This window comes from Pipistrellus hanaki (assembly GCF_964339955.1).
Source record: "Pipistrellus hanaki genome assembly, chromosome: 5".
In the NCBI taxonomy this organism is placed as follows: Eukaryota; Metazoa; Chordata; class Mammalia; order Chiroptera; family Vespertilionidae; genus Pipistrellus; species Pipistrellus hanaki.
In genome coordinates, this window is record NC_140507.1 from 16,336,267 (window position 1) to 16,351,609 (window position 15,343).

The window sequence follows — 15,343 nt, forward strand, 5'->3', positions numbered from 1 at the left end:
AACACAGGAACATCAGTGGAGCTGGATCCGGAAGTGTCTCGTTTTTACTGAGGAAAACTGAGGCCAGACAGTGGGCAGGACTCACACCAGATCTCAGCGAGCCTGCGGCAGAGCTGGGCCAGCCAGCGCTCTTCCCTCCACAGGGTATCACACAAATCTCATACTTCAAAGTATCAACATGCTTTGGTAAGTAGAGGCTTTTGGCTGATGGGTGAGCATCAGAAAGGAGCTAAGCTATGTCATGTTGTCGCTGTCCTCCTGAAATCCTCCACTCCTGGGTGTAGTCTGTCGAGGGCCACCCTGCTTACCGCTGTGAGCTCACCTCCTCTGTGCCTCAGGGCCTTTGCACTGGCTCTTCCCTTTGCCTAGAACTCTCTCCCCACACTGCCTCTTGGCTCACACTCCCTCATGCTTTCCAGCTCTTTCGGACAGGCATTCCCTGGTCATCTTTCCCAATGCTGAGCAAACTGCCAAGTTCTCTAAATCTGTTTCTGAATAAGCATGACACTCCAGCCTCTAAACTATCTGGTTTTATGTCCTTCCCTCGCCCTACTCACATCTGAAATCACCTTGGTCAGTTGCATTAGGTCTTGGGGGTTTGCTCAGTGCCACCAACAGAGGGCCAGGTACTGAGCAGGTGAGGAAAGGTGGAGCGGGGAGTGGCGCGTGACAAGGAATGAACCGGAGACCACGTTAGAGAAAGTCTGGACTTTTACTCAGTCACAATCACAACTGTACATGAAATCAGTTCTTCACAAAGGTGCGCTTTTCCAGGCAGGAGAAGAGAGGCCGGTGGTCTCGAGCTCTCTCTAGGGAATCATCACTAAGCCCCTAGGGACCCCAGTTTTCTAGCCCAGATAGAACAGGAGCCTGACCCTATGGTCGGGCACAGGACCTTGTCACTTGGAATGTAGACCCCAGACCCACCCCAGAGGTGGCGGTGGGCTTCGGCTCAAGATCAAGTTGAACTAAAATATGACTTGGATTTTTCACAAAGACCATCAGCTGAAAGCAGAGTCCCAGAACAGAACCACACTCCTTGCCCCTCTCCCACACTTAGAAATCTCCAGAAAACACTGAAAATGCATTGTCTACCAGGAATTATACGAGATCACCCATCTGCACAAACCGGGGGTCGTTGAGGCAAGGATTCCAGATCTCCCACTTACAGCTGTAAAGTGCTTTGCAGCTCGTTTAATGCTCCAGAGACCAGAGGAATGGAGATGCACAAAAAGAAATCCAACAGGTAGGAGGTCTGAAAAGCGCCTCTAACATGGGCTTTGGGGATCCAGAGGCCCCATCTGAAGCAACTGCTTTCTCCCCTGGACCTAATGTTACTCCCCCTCCCCCCATAAGGTACCCCCTCTGTCTCTGAGCAGTTTCTGGGCTGTTTTTAAAGCTGAAACAAGCTCCAATCGGAGGCAATGGCTTTTCACACAGGTGCCGGCACACTGGGCCACCTCCAGAGCCCTGTCCGTACAGCGAGATGCGCTTATATTTTGAAATGTTTCTGGAGTCCCCTTCGGAAGGGCTGCTGGTGACCACATGGTCATGATACATTTTAGCCACTCATTTGTTTTGTGATCTCATGCTCAAAATAAAGCCTTTAGAAAAAAAAAAAGGGGCCCATGTTCTCACCTCTAACCTGGCTGACAGCCTCTGCACAGGCTCCAGGCTGTTTGATTTGGGCATCAGCTGGGGGTGTGAGCAGGACTGTGAAATCCTGAAGACAGCCAGTCTAAAATAAATGAGGCCAAGACAACGAGTGGCCAGTATTGGCAATCAGCCAGCCGGCCAGCCAGGCAATGACCCTGTCTCCTGCCATCCCTGTTGCACACCTTGCCAACCAGCAGCGCCCACAGATGTGGGCTCAGCAATGATGGAGGCCGGAGTGCTCGAAGGACCTGCCCATCCCTTGTTGAGGGAGCGAAACCAGACTCAAAAGGAGACCCAGCGGATGGGCGGGAGGAAGGCTGGGACTGCCCGGGGCTGCTCCTGCTCTCCACACGAGGCCCAGAGATGCCGAGAACGCGCATCCACTTGGAGAGGGCCCATTTGGAAACCCAGCCAGTGCTCTGCACTCCGTCCGGGGGCTCGGAGGGGCGGGGGCTGCAGACACGGCCTCCGAACAGGGTCTCTCCCAGGGGCCGCGGAGGCCCCTTTAGGCCACAGACTAACTACACAAGCTGCCCGGCTGCTCCTTTAATCTGGAGTGTTACACTAACGGGAGCGACTGCTGGCCTCTGCCCTCGGGGGCCATCTCCATCCCAGATCCTGCTCTAGGCCTAACGCCTCCTGCTTGGAATTCAACATTATGGAACAGACACTCATCCGATAGGAACTGCACATACCACCAACCCCCCATCCTCCCTCCCCTGCCCCCCAATCCCTACCCCTTATGTTTGTCTAGCAAGGCACTAGGAAATGGTTCAAGTTTAGGGATTTGCTGTACATTTGCATTTTTTTTTTAAAAGGCACAGTTTTTATTTTAATGATGCTGCATTGCTCTCTGATGAGGAATCCTAAATCGACTCTCCAAGCTGCAGCACCCTTGTTACCCTAGGTTCTGGAAGCAGCCTCATTTTCGACTCCTTCCCACCGAGGGCCGCTTCCAAAGACAATGCCCACTGGGCGAGGACGCCGGGGCTCAGCAAACAGGCTTGGCCAGCACAGGGCGGCCTCTCCGGCGGAGAGGTGGCCAGAGCGGGGCTTGTGCGGGGCAGACAGGAGTGACGCTCTGCCAGCTGCATGCTTAATTGGGGTGGTTCTTCCGACCCTCCCCCCCCCCCCCCAGATCACTGACGGCCTTGAGATCAGCCAGCATCTCAAAGGCAGATTTGTGGCTCTGTTCCCAGATTTACGTCTCAGTTATTTAATTGGCAAACAATACAATCGAGAGAGCCGACTCTAATTGGTATACTGATTTTAAGTACTTCCTGGGCTGGCTGATGGAAGCCATAGGCTGCAGAAGGCCATGTCCATCGCTGGATCAGTGCGTGGCAGGCTGGCTGCGGAAATGCTTCCCGTTTGTCGGGAGCCCTCCGGGAGTGTGGCATGGGATGAATGGAGCTCAAGGTAAACGGGAGGGACTGCGTGGAGGCCTGGGGGGCATCCGTTCCCGGGACACAGGGGTGGGGGGCTGCAGGGCTTTGGGTCTGGCTGAGGACCATGTCACAACATGGCCTCTGGTGGGAGTGGATGGACACAGCCCCCCCGGAGTGGGACTTCACAGATTGTCTCTCGGCTGAGGGCTGCCGTGGCTGTGTTAGCCCTGGCTGCCTCCTCGAATCACAACATTCTAGGAAGTCATACTGGACGCCAGAATCCCAGAATCCTGGGTAGCATTCTAGCCTGTGATCAAATTAGAGCTCTTTACAAATTGTAGAGTTCGGCGTGAGAACTAGAACCATAATGAGGTCAGAGACCAGGCATCCTCCATGGTCTGCCCGGGAGGCCTCTGGACTTGGGAGGTGAGCACTCCACACCTCTGTGCCTCTCCCGAGACAAGGAATTGCCAGAGAGAGAGAGAGAGAGAGAGAGAGAGAGAGAGAGAGAGAGAGAGAGGAAGGATGGAAAGAAGAGAAGTGGAAGTACTGACCAGGGAAATTCAGCCAGAATATCCTGTTTGGGGATCTTACTAGGCCTCTTCCATGGGCCCAAGGCCATCGGAAACGGCCTAAAAAAGCTGATGGCTGGGCTGTCCTTGTGCCTGGAGGGCACTCAATGGGCATCTCCAGCTCCCAGAGAGCAAGGAGAGGCACCCCGTATGTCCACACTGCAACGGAAGGAATGTCCGAGGGCCCAGCATGTGAGCCGGGGCCTGGCAGCTGCGGGTGCTCAGGACAGAACACCCTGAGGGCCCGCTGTGCGGCCTGGGGCTGGGACAGAGAACGAAGAGAACTGCACTTACCCCCACGGCTGGCCAACACCACAAGGTTGACACCAGCAGCCCCTTCTCTGCTGCTGCAAATGGGGGTCATGTGCTCAGAGCTGCCTTGAACAGGCAAAACTGCCTCTTTCTGAAGGACTGCATACGCGAGCCGCATTCTGAGTGGCCTAGGGCTGCCCTCGCGTTTCCCCGCAAAATGCTCAAGGGAACACGGCGACTGGAGGCCGGCCTGGACTTCCACGGCGCCATCAGGGGTTAAAGCAGGCTCTGCCGCTCGTGGGGCCGCTCGTGGGCTCCGCTGTCCACACCCCTCCACAGCGTGGGGCCTCAGCACCAGGCAGCCGCCTGGCCAGCACCTTGGCATCGCGGTGCCCACGGACGCCCCGCCTCTCCGGGAAGAGGAAGGCGCAGTGAGCTGAGCGGCAGGGGGCACCCCGCCAGGCCTGCGGCAGACACGTGGGCTCAGTTGCTGTTGAACTTTTCCAGGACGGATGAGTTGGTGTGTTCGAACAGCCACTGCTGGGTGGGAGAGGAGGGGTTGCAGATGTTCATGAAGATCCTGTGGTCGCTTTCGCTGCAATCCATGCAACTGCCGCTGACGGGGTGGTACAGGCTCTTGTCCTGCAAAACACGGAGGTTATCAGCGAGGCAGCGCCAACAGCAGTGGCAGGAACTACGGGCAGGGCAGCGAGGCGGTGGCCGGCCAGCCGCTCGCAGGCCAGCCGCTCGGACCTGTGTGGCTTTCCTGCTGAGCGCACAGCGAGACACTGTCTGCCTCCCTCGTCGTGCGCCTGAGTCGTGCCCAGCGGGATGTGGGCATACGTGAAGTATGCCACGTCCGGGCCTGGGCCCTGACCACTGACCGTCTCTAGACAGTCTGCATTGGTCCTCCCTGTGTGCATGTTTAATGGACGCGGTTACCAACAGTTCAGATTCCAGAGATTTCACGGAAAACTCTGGATTTCGGGCCTCTCTCGAATGTCTGGAAATCGGGCAGATAGGCTCGTGGCCACGTGCGTGCGTGCGCGAGCAGGCTCTGCTGGCGGGAGGGAGGCCCCCCGCTGCTTCCCGTCTACAGCAGGCGGCCCGTCGCCCTCCTCCGCCCGCCCCCACCTTCGCCTGCCTTACCTTCCGGTATCTCCACAGCTGGTTGCCCTTCATGCCGTGGCAGTCGTAGAGGGTGGCCGGGCTGGTGTGGGAGACGGCGTCGAAGCAGAACTTCTTGGTGTGCTGGGGGTCCCCGGGCCGGATGTCCTCCCGCCAGGTGAAGGTGAACACCTGTCACACGGACATCGTGACAACGAGGCCGAGCGAGGGCACTTTATTTTTTTAATTATGTGAAATTTAGATACAGAGGTCCAGAAAAAGGGAAGGTTGACTACAGCCGTTCCCACCACCTTGTGGTGGATCTTGTTACGACTTTATCCCCTCCCCCCCTTGTTTTAGAGCAAATCCAACATCATGGTGAAAGGGCAGAGCAAGGCTAGCTACAAGCAGAACTTCCCTTTCTGTTGAAGAGCCAGCCCTAGGTGCACTTAGTAATTATCTCGATGCTGGCCTTGAAAAAAAAACACAGTTCTATTCAAGTGAAAAAATGCACCTGGCATGGCATTGAGATTATGGGCATATCTAGTCTCTGGCCTACAAGGTCATATAGCTGAGTTTATCTTCATACAGGCTAGAAAGCAAACATTTTTAAACAGCAGTTTTTTACAAAATAGTTTTAGTTGCCTGACCCACCCTTAAATCAGCCAATAGAAATGCAGAGGGAAGTAACCCGGGATAACTGGACCCTGGCCCTCACCTCACCAATTGAAACCAGCCAACTCAGTGGTCTGAGCCCCACCCCACCACCCAACCCTCAGCCCTATAAAGAAGCTGTACTCTTAGAACGCAGGGCTCTCTGCATCTTGCCGCTGCGAGAGACCAGGCTCGAGCTTGAATAAAAGGCTCTTTGCTTTTGCATCGGACTTGGCTCCCTGGTGGTCTTTAGGGATCTTGAAATCTGGGCATAACAATGGCCTTGCAGAATCCAGAAGAATTTGTCAAGAAGAACCTCTGTCTAATGAGAATTGTCATCGAGAAAGGACCCGGGGAAGCGGAAGCCGCTCAGAGGGGAGGGCAGAGGTGGGCAGGCCAGCCCGTGCAGGGTGAGAGGCGGCAGGCGCTGTCCTTCCTCGGTGAGAACACAGCGCACCTGCTGACATCTGTGTCTGCACAGGACCCGCCTCAGAGGCTTTATCAGTGTTGCTTCCAAAGTCCCAGCAAACCCACGGGGAGGGGCCTGGAGCCCAGGTTAGGAGGAGGCCGTGTGAATCAACATCAGGGACACTGCTCGGAGGACGGGACCTCCGAAAGCCGAATGCAGCCTCCCAAGGGTGGGCGGCTCTCCTGGCGAGGCTGGCTCCCACTCCCATCCTCCTGAGCTCACCTCCTGGGAATGGCCCTGGGGAACCCATCCTACCTCTCCCCTTCTTCGGTGCGGCTGACCACACCCCAGGCTGCGGGTGTGACCTGGGCCTGATCACTGCGAGGACGATCATGTTCCCACTGTGCCAGGCTCAGGAGAGCCAAGCACGTGAGAACTCCCAGGAGGGACGTGCCTCCCCACTGGGGGGCTTGGCCTCTGCTGCCCCGTGGGGAGGGGCAGGCTCTGAAGGAAGCCGACAGGGAGAGAAGCAGAGGAGAGACAGGGAGAGACCCCGATGACATCACCCAGACTTTTCAGTGACATGCGCCCATGACTCCCTTTTTGGGAAGGCCACCCACCCGGGGTGCTGCCGGGTCTGGTGACCAGCAGTGCACACTGAGGGTTTGATCGCAGGGTGAAGGATTCCTCTTTCCAAGGTGTTCAGGGAGCCTCTCTGACTCGCTCCCTGGCTGACTCTGTCACTCGGCACTGACCAGGGCCGGTCCCTCCCAGTCCCCACACCTGGGCACAGAGAAACCAGCGCCAGTCCCCGGGAGGGGACCCACCTGCATGTTGTTCCAGGCGGCCTCACCGCGGCCCCGGACGCAGCTCTCCAGCCTCAGCGGGGAGCCCGCAGCCCCGTGCTTCGTGTCCACACACAGCCCGGTGCCCACACTGCGAATCTGGACAGAAAGAGGGAGAGATGGACTAGTGAGGCACTGTGGGATTCCCCGGGGGGCCCCTGCGGGGTGGAGGGAGAACCGAAGCAGAGACTCAGAAGGGCTGGGCTCCAAGCTGTCCTGAGCCCAGGCTGGGGCAGTGCCTGGAGCCCCTCAGGAAAGGATGCTCAGCCCACTGAGGGCATCCTCTACCCCAGGGGTCCTCAAACTTTTTAAAGTGGGGGCCAGATCACGGTCTCTCAGAGAGCTGGAGGGCCGGACTATATGAACTACTAATTCCTACTGTAACACCTCGGCTGCGCTCACTGCCCAAAAAACCCGGCGGGCAGGATCAGACTCCTCTGCGGGCCGCATGTGGCCCGCGGGCCGTAGTTTGAAGACCCCTGCTCTACACCCTGCTGTCTTAGAGCACAGTCCCGGGGGGCGGGGGGCTGGAGGGGAGGCAAAGGAAGGCTCCCTGGACCACCCTCAGAGAATTTGAACCCTCTCCCCAAGCTCCACCATATCCATGTACAAGTGAGAGGGTCCTCTGAGCTTGGAGACCCAGGAGCCAGGAGCCGGCGACTGAGCACTGCCCAGGGGAAAGACTGCCTGCCTACCCAGCAGAACAGGCTTCAGGCCTGTGACAGGAGTCGTGGCCCGGAGCCCCTCACTCAGGAGGGCCTGTGCTGGATCACAGTGCTGCCGTCTCCGTCTTAACACGTTTAATCATTTATCTCTGAACTTGTGAGTGACATCTGATGGAACAGCGGAGCCGGACTGTGAGCAGAGGTGACACGTGCTGCAGGAGCATCCCTGCTCTTTTCTCCACACCTGTCCGCGGCGGCTGCAGTGCCCAGAATTGTGGGATTCCACATGCCGGGAGTGGGGTGGGGTGGGGTAGGGGGATGGGGCATGTTTCAGCAAGACTGAAGGGGAGTGTGTGCCGTCATCTAAGGCTAAGTGGGCAGCTTTCCTTTCCAGCCAGGACTGGCTCCGCTGACTGGTGTCATCAGCCCCGGGAAGGAGCAGGAGCTCCGGTAACACAGTCCGTTCCCACCGCCTTACTCCCCGGGGCCAGCCAGGCGAGTAAGCAGCGGGTCACGCCTCGGAGGAGAGGGAAGTGGGTCACCCCGAGCTCCTTTTCCTGCAGCTCTTCCTCACCCACCAGCAAGCCCAAGGGGGACAGTGTTCACCTACCCGCCTGTCCATTCCGAGCAGTGTTTCCACTGTTTTGGTAAGAAATACACATGTGTACACAAGGTTTGAAATGTCACCGGTCCTACCACGCGTTAAATGCCTTACGATGTGCATTTAAAACTGGCAGTGCACAATATAACGGTAAATGGTAATATTTATGCTAATCACTTAAAGTTTTGATTTTCCCGCTACTTGGATCATTAAACAGAAAGATACACACACCAACAAAACAAACAAACAAACAAACAAACAAAAAACCCAAAACAAACCCAAAACTAAAAAAAACAACAAGAAACAAAACAAAGCTAGAGAAAGGCGGGGAACGAGGAGGAAGTTTCACCACGGATATCTTTCTGGCATGTGTCCCTGCCCTGTGAACAGGGGCCCGCGTGTGCACGGGGCAATGGTCTGTGCACTGGGCCGTACGGGAGCTGGGCCTGCCCTCCGGCTCACCTCGCCCCAGGCTGCGGCCGGGGGCTCCACGGGCGGGTAGAACTTGGGCAGGTCCCAGGCGATCTGCGTCATAAACCACTTGAAACTCTTGCAGTTGAGGGAGCTGCGGAGCTTCTTCTGGGCGGCGACGTCCCCGGCGGAGAGGTGGCGGTACTCGGGCCGGCGCTGGTAGATGTGCTCGGCGTACTCGTCCATCCACACTTCCGCCACGCGCTTCAGGTTCTGCAGGGGCGGCAGCAGGGGCAAAGGTCAGGCACCCCGAAAGGCGGAGGGCTGGGCGTGGGGTGCAAAGATTCTGGAGGTTGAGGCCACTCTCTCTCTCTCCTTTTTCTTTTTCTTAAAAAATATTTTCCATTGATTTCAAAGAGGAAAGGAGAGGCTGAGAGAGAGAGAAACATCAATGATGAGAGAGAATCACTGATCAACTGCCTCCTGCACGCCCCCTACTGGGGATCCAGCCAGCAACCTGGGCATGTGCCCAGACTGGGACCCGAACCCTGACCCCCTGGTTCATAGGTCAACACTCAACCGCTGAGCCATGCCAGCTGGGCCAGTCTTTCTTATTTCACATTGTTGCATCAATGACCTCAGCCCCACCATGTCTGTAAACCACCTATGTCTATCATCTATTATATGTGAGCTTTAAGGACGCTACAACTTATGGTTGGGTAACAGGCTGCTGTTGTATTCCAGGCCCGTTCCCATCCCCTCCTGTTCTAGGGATGGCCTCCCCCCGGTTTTCCTTTGGGGACCCACCTCCGCTTCACTGGTATCTCACGTGGCAGAGGACTCAGCCAGGCTAATGGGAATAAAGACAGCCCTGGACATGGGGACTGGTAAGCAGGGAACCTGTGATCTGAGCCAAGCTAATCAGAACTAACAGCATCTGCTAGCCCTGGAATTTCTGCTGGAACTATGGAGAGGGATCACCGTGTTTCTGCTTGGATTGCTCTGAGGGGTAAGATGCCAGCCAGAGCAGCTGGGCTAAAGCCCATCCGAGGCTGAAGTCAACCCAGGATGAAGAGGAGCTGAGGGCTGGAGGGAGGACCCAGATGCAGCCACGCCTGAAGCCCCAGCCACCTTAGGACTCTCCAGCCACCTTAGGACTCTCCTTTTACACCGACAGCCAATTCCCTTTCTGCCTCAGCCAGTCTGAGTTGGGTTTCTGTCATTTTCAATTAAAAGTGTTGACCGAGTTGCACGGTAAAAACAAATTATAATTTGCAACCAAAAGGTAGAATCCCTTCAGCATCTGGAATTTTAAACAGCTTATTTTGAGGTGGGACAGTTCTGCTATTTTTATTATGAAGCACAAGGATTATCCATAAAAAAAAAGAAAAAAAGAAAAAAGACAACCACATTCCTGGCAAGCCGAGCAGACCTGGAGGGCAGACGCCACCTGCTGAGCATCTGCCAGCTGCTCTGGAAGAGCACAGCGCCAGGGTGGGGGGTGGGTGGGTGGGTGGGGTAGGTGGGTGGGGGGAAGTTCCTGCTCCACCATTGCCTGCCCTCGAACCCCTGGCCATTGCCAGAAATCTCCTCTCCCCTTCCACACACACGTTTAAGTCTCCAGGCTTTATCTCCATCATAAAAACATTTTTTCCGACTGCGGTTTTCCAAATGTTCTTCTGAAGGGTGCAAGCGAGTCAGCACCCAGGCTGTTATCAGTCTTTCACGCCTCAGGGAAAATGACGGCTCTAGAAGCAGATGTTTTCTGTACGGGGCCAGATCATAAATACTTTAGGCTTTGCAAGCCATATGACCTCAACTCGGATGATGTAGCTATAAAGCGGCCCTAGACACTGTGTAAACGAATGCGTGTGGCTGTGTGCCAATAAAACTTTATGGACACTGACATTTCATTTTCATGTGTCTCAAAATAATCTTTTGACCCCCTGTCTCCCCCCCCCCCCCTCAACTATTTAAAAATGTAAAAACCATTCCAGGCTCACGGGCCACACGGAAACAGTTTGGTGACTCCCGAGTGAGGAGGAAGGAAGCCAGTAGGAGGAGGCCCTGGTACCAAAGACAAGACTCACCAACTCCTCAACTGTGCTGCCTCTGAGTGTGGGATTGGGAAGCGAAGGAACTTCCTTGCCACCGCCTCCTTCCTGAGTGCTGAAGAGGTCAACCGTGGGTTAGGACAGAGGTCAGGGGCAGCGCTATCCCCAGCAGGCCCCTGCGTGGCAAAGGCTGGGTGTAATTTAAGACTGTGCCCGGAGGAAGCTGAAGGCCTGACGGCCTGACCTTTCCCTTCCCCAGGCTGCCCATGCCCCCCTCCCTTGGCTCACGATCTAACTCGCTCCAGCCGCAGGCAAGGGTGGCCCTTCTGACCAAGGCAGGGTGCTGACATTCTCCAGCGTTCTTCTTACAGGACCAAATCACATATATTTTCATTTTAGTTGATATTTAAATTACCTTTTTCTTTTCTTTTCTTTCTTTTTTTTTTTTTTTGCCAGAGGGAAAGGGGAGTGGAGGTGGGCAAAGGGCGGGGGTAGGGGGGACAGAAGGAGATTGTGCTTTGGGTGAGGGCACATGATGCAGTGTGCACATGACGTTTTGTTGAGCTATACATTTGAAACTTGTAGGGTTTTGTGAATCAAGGTCACCCCCAACAAATTCAATAAAAAAAGGGAAGAAAAAAATCATCACTATTTTAACGAATATTGCATTTTCCAGACACAACTTAATAAGCCTTCTCTCCCAGATCTCGAACTTTCGTGCAGTTGAGTGTCTGGACCGAAGGAAAGGGCTTCCATTTATTCCCTCATCTCCACTTGGGAGAATCCTGGAAAGGACCCAGGGGTTTGAGTGGGCTGCGCGGCCCTCTTATCCCTCCTCCTAACACCTTCCTCCTTCTGGGGCCCAGTCCTGCTCTCCCTGTGCTGGGATCACAGAGATTTGCTCAGCCCTCGGAGTCAGTCTCCAGTTTGGTTTTGCCAAGTTTGAGGGGGTGCCTGCCCTAAGACCCCTTTCCCGGAGGCGGAGAGAGGGCGTGGAGCAGGTTTAGTGAACCCAGTGGCTGCTTGCTCTGGAGGCAGGCGAGCTGGAGCCGAGCCCCTCCTCCCCGCCCCGCGTCTTCTCTGCTGTCTGGCTGCTGGTCCCGGAGTCGGCACAGCTTCAGCAAGACCTCGGCTGCCCCCTCTTTATCGGTCCCTCTCAGGGCTTCGGGGATATCTCTCCTCAAACTCATCAAAGTGATGTTCCCAGAGATAATGCTCTAGAAGGAACTGGTTGTTACAACGTGGAGCAAACATTTAATATCTGATCTGCAGCTAAATGAGGGTATCAGTCTCTAGATCGGACGTCAGGGGAGCTTGCGTGGGCAGCTCTGTGGTCCCGCAACCTTACACGGGGCGCCACTCAGACTGTTCGCTGGTGGAAAGGCACAGGAAACGGATTCGGTGCAGACAAAAATAAATGGAAATATATAAACAGAGAATTCAGATAACATTGAAATAAACTTCCCGTCTTGCCAATGTTGACGCTGACATGAAAACTGGTACTAACATTAGCAGTCACTGTTTAAGGGACAGATGCTGTCTCAGGCCTGGTCAGACCTTCGGTGGGATTGAATTCTGGCTCTCGGAACTTAATGACTCTATGTTCCATTTCCTCCTGTCTAAAATGGGGGTTAAGAACAAATGAGAATGAAGTTGGATAGATGCGTAGGATGCTCTGCGAGCTGCCTAGCTCACGGAAGCCTTTGTTACTACGATTAGCGATTACCACTGAATCCTCCTAGAGTTCCATAAACAGGAGGCGGTGGTGGCTCTCCACCCCGCGGATCGCACAGATGATCGCTCTGCAGAGGGAGAGGATGCTTTGGGAACGGCTCCGTTCAGGGGTCAGAGGGGTCCATGGTCCCGCCATCCCTAAGAGAGAGCTGGGAGAGTCGGTCCTGGCTTGCTGAGCAACTGCGCCGCTTTCGTGCCTGACATCTGCTCTGAGATTGCAAGTGGTGTTTCAGATGAACTGTGATTCCTGCCTCTTCTGCTGAACCTAGAACCCATCCCAGCAGATGGCTGGTGCGGCTGTTGTTGCAGTCTTCGACCACTAGAGAGCACTGCCGGCTCTCTTTTCCCTCAACGCCATCCTCTCAGGCCCCAGCCAGCCGCCTCAGAGAGAGCCAAGGGCCTGGGATGGGGGAGTGTGGGGGGTGAGGGTAGGGCAGAGGGCAGGGGGAAGGGGGAAATGGGTGGGATTCTCGCACTTGGAATCTCTGTCTTCTTGTAAATTGCAGGTCAGAGGCTCTCCCCCGACCCAGGGGCTACAACCCTGCACATCCTTGACTGTCTGGTGATGAGGAAGGGGGAGGCAGCGGCCTGGGCAGAGGAGGCTGATGCCAAACAGGCTCACAGGGGGCGCTGTCTGGTGGAGGAGTGGGGTGGCTGTCCGCGGGCAAAGCTGTGCCGGTGACCTTTCAAGCTTCCCCAGATCTCCCTGTACTCTTTTTACCTCAGGGGACATATCCCTTTCTCTTCGGTTTTCTCTTGTGGTCACCTTGATTCTTTTTCTCAAGAGACACTTAATATTTTAAAATGCATTATTAAAGTTTAGTGAACTATTTATCACTCATACCCCTCCCCCCGAAAAACCCCAAACCTCTGGCCAACAGATTTACATCGGTAGCCAGTGGCCAATGAAGTTCCAGCAATGATTAATACAGCCCATTTGAAGGCATGAAATAGTTTGACAGGACTTTTGGCAATAAAAGTGGCCGGGGGTGGGGAGAAGAGACGGACCTCGACATTTATTAATGGCTCCTGTGCCAGGAAATTTTAAGTACTGGGTCTCCAGCGTTCCCACTCAGCCTGTGGCAATATTTACGTAACGTGCTTCTTTAACGTAGCACCCGCTTTAGCTTTACCCTAAGTCATGATGTCTGCGAAATCACGTGTTTGCTGCACAAATACATGCTAATTTCTCATCCACGTTAATATGAACACACGTCAATAAACTGTTCCTGTGTCTGCCACCTCAAATCCCCTTGTCCGTCACACGTGGGGAAATGGTGCCATCGCCTTAATTCTCCTGGCGATGCCAAGAGCTGGGGAAAATGAGCTTCCTTTACACAAAAGCAGAAACGGGCTCAGAGGAGTCAAGTGACCCTCCCAGAGTCACACGGGTAGGTACTGAGTGGGTAAACAGGGCTTTAAGTCCTTTTACACTGGGTTTCTCCTGGAGAGTGGTGGGGGGAGGGCACACCTAGGGATTAGCTTGGCCTGGGGCCCCCGGGGCCTCAGAGGGTCTCTGCTCTGCTAATGGGCCCTCTCCCACCTCCAGCGAAGCCGCCAGCTTACCCGGGCCAGGCTGACTCCGGCGGGGACTTTGTAGGGCACATACTTCCGGTAGATGTGGCCCACCCTGGAGCAGGGGATGTCCTCCATGCGGCCCCCACACATCCACACCTGCAGGGCGAAAGGGAGAGAGAAGATGACATTCCTGCCTCCCATTCATCGAAAGCATCAGCTTGGATTGCCCACGAAAGGCCCGTTGACAGAACCAGGGACGGAGGGAACTGGCGTGACAGCAGCAGCACCCATAGCTGGCCGCACCAAGTGCCTCCTTGTGGCCGGACACTGGCACGAGCTTCATGTGCACAGCCGCACTGCAGCCTCACCGGGACACCTGGAACACGGGAGGAACAGAGCCCCATTTTACAGATGAGGACAACCGAGGCTCAGAGAAGCTAGAGGCGTGTCTAAGGTCACAGGGCGAGCAAGAGGTGGCGCCAGAATTCACATGTGGCTTTGTCAACGCTGGAATCTGAGCTCTAAATAGCGTGGATGCTGTATGCCGTCCTGTATGCCCTCGTGAGCAATCCCAAGGCCTGGCATGGGGGCTCAGTGGGAAGGACGAGGTGACCGCTCAGTGAGGCCTGGGGCAGGAACGCAAGGGGACAGGGCGGCCATGGGCTGTGGCTTTGGATTCTGGAGGCTCCTCCTGGATGGCTGCCTCTTGGCTGGGTCATCCTGAGCTGGGGCAGCAGGAGCCTGCCCTCACCTCTCTGCAGTGTGGCCGGCTACGCCATGCCCCTGGGATTGCTGCAGCCTCCGGAGGGACCGGATGTTTCTCCCTCCATACCTGGCATCACAAGGAGCTCCTGGATTTGGCTACAATTTGAGAATGTTTAAGTACAATCAGTGCTGACTCACACCACTAACCAGACCCTCCTCAGCAGTCCTGGGGCAGTAGGTAACTTACACAGGGAGACTGTTTCAGGAAGTGATATGTGCTATAAGGAAGCCAAAATGAGGTCACTGGATAGACTCATGGAGTGGATGTGTGGGCTGCTCTGTCACCTCCACCTGTCAGGGAAAGCCTTATCCAGCAGGGGATAGTTGAGGCAAGACTTAAACGGCGAGAAGGTAAAGTAACATGAAGACTTGAGGGGTGAGTGAACAGGTGGCGGGGAGAGCAAGTGCAAAGGCCCTGGGGTAGGGCCAGGTTTGGCATAATCACTGATCAAAGCAAGCCAGAGGCCTGGAGCAGAGGAAGAAGTGATGGGAGGGGAGGTCAAAGACTCGCGTGGGGACAAGCAGAAGGGTCTTAAAGGACAGAAGAGGGGGGTCTGCGCTGAGAGTTGTCAGTGAGGGAGACAACACAACCCAATTCCTATTTCACAAACAGGACAGCTTCGAGGGTGCAGGCTTGGGGAGGGAAGGCCTGGGGGCTCTTGCAGGGATGAGGCCATCAAGGCTTTGGTTTGTGGTTCTGTTTTGGTCATGG

At 55.3% G+C, this 15,343-nt stretch overlaps 1 protein-coding gene across 2 annotated transcripts in view; it reads right to left on the minus strand.

Annotated features, from left to right (window-relative positions):
- Nucleotides 1-693: 693 nt before the first annotated feature.
- GALNT10 (polypeptide N-acetylgalactosaminyltransferase 10) overlaps nucleotides 694-15,343 on the minus strand; it is a 189,766-nt gene continuing 175,116 nt past the window's right edge. For both annotated transcript variants that reach the window (XM_084885455.1, XM_084885454.1), the window contains exons 8-12: nucleotides 13,915-14,022; nucleotides 8,612-8,833; nucleotides 6,866-6,982; nucleotides 5,018-5,167; nucleotides 694-4,510 (exon numbers count right to left, since the gene is read on the minus strand). In XM_084885455.1, the coding sequence (XP_084741581.1) occupies nucleotides 4,352-4,510; nucleotides 5,018-5,167; nucleotides 6,866-6,982; nucleotides 8,612-8,833; nucleotides 13,915-14,022 (756 nt within the window). In that variant the 3' untranslated portion in view covers nucleotides 694-4,351. The remainder of the gene's footprint in view (nucleotides 4,511-5,017; nucleotides 5,168-6,865; nucleotides 6,983-8,611; nucleotides 8,834-13,914; nucleotides 14,023-15,343) is intronic.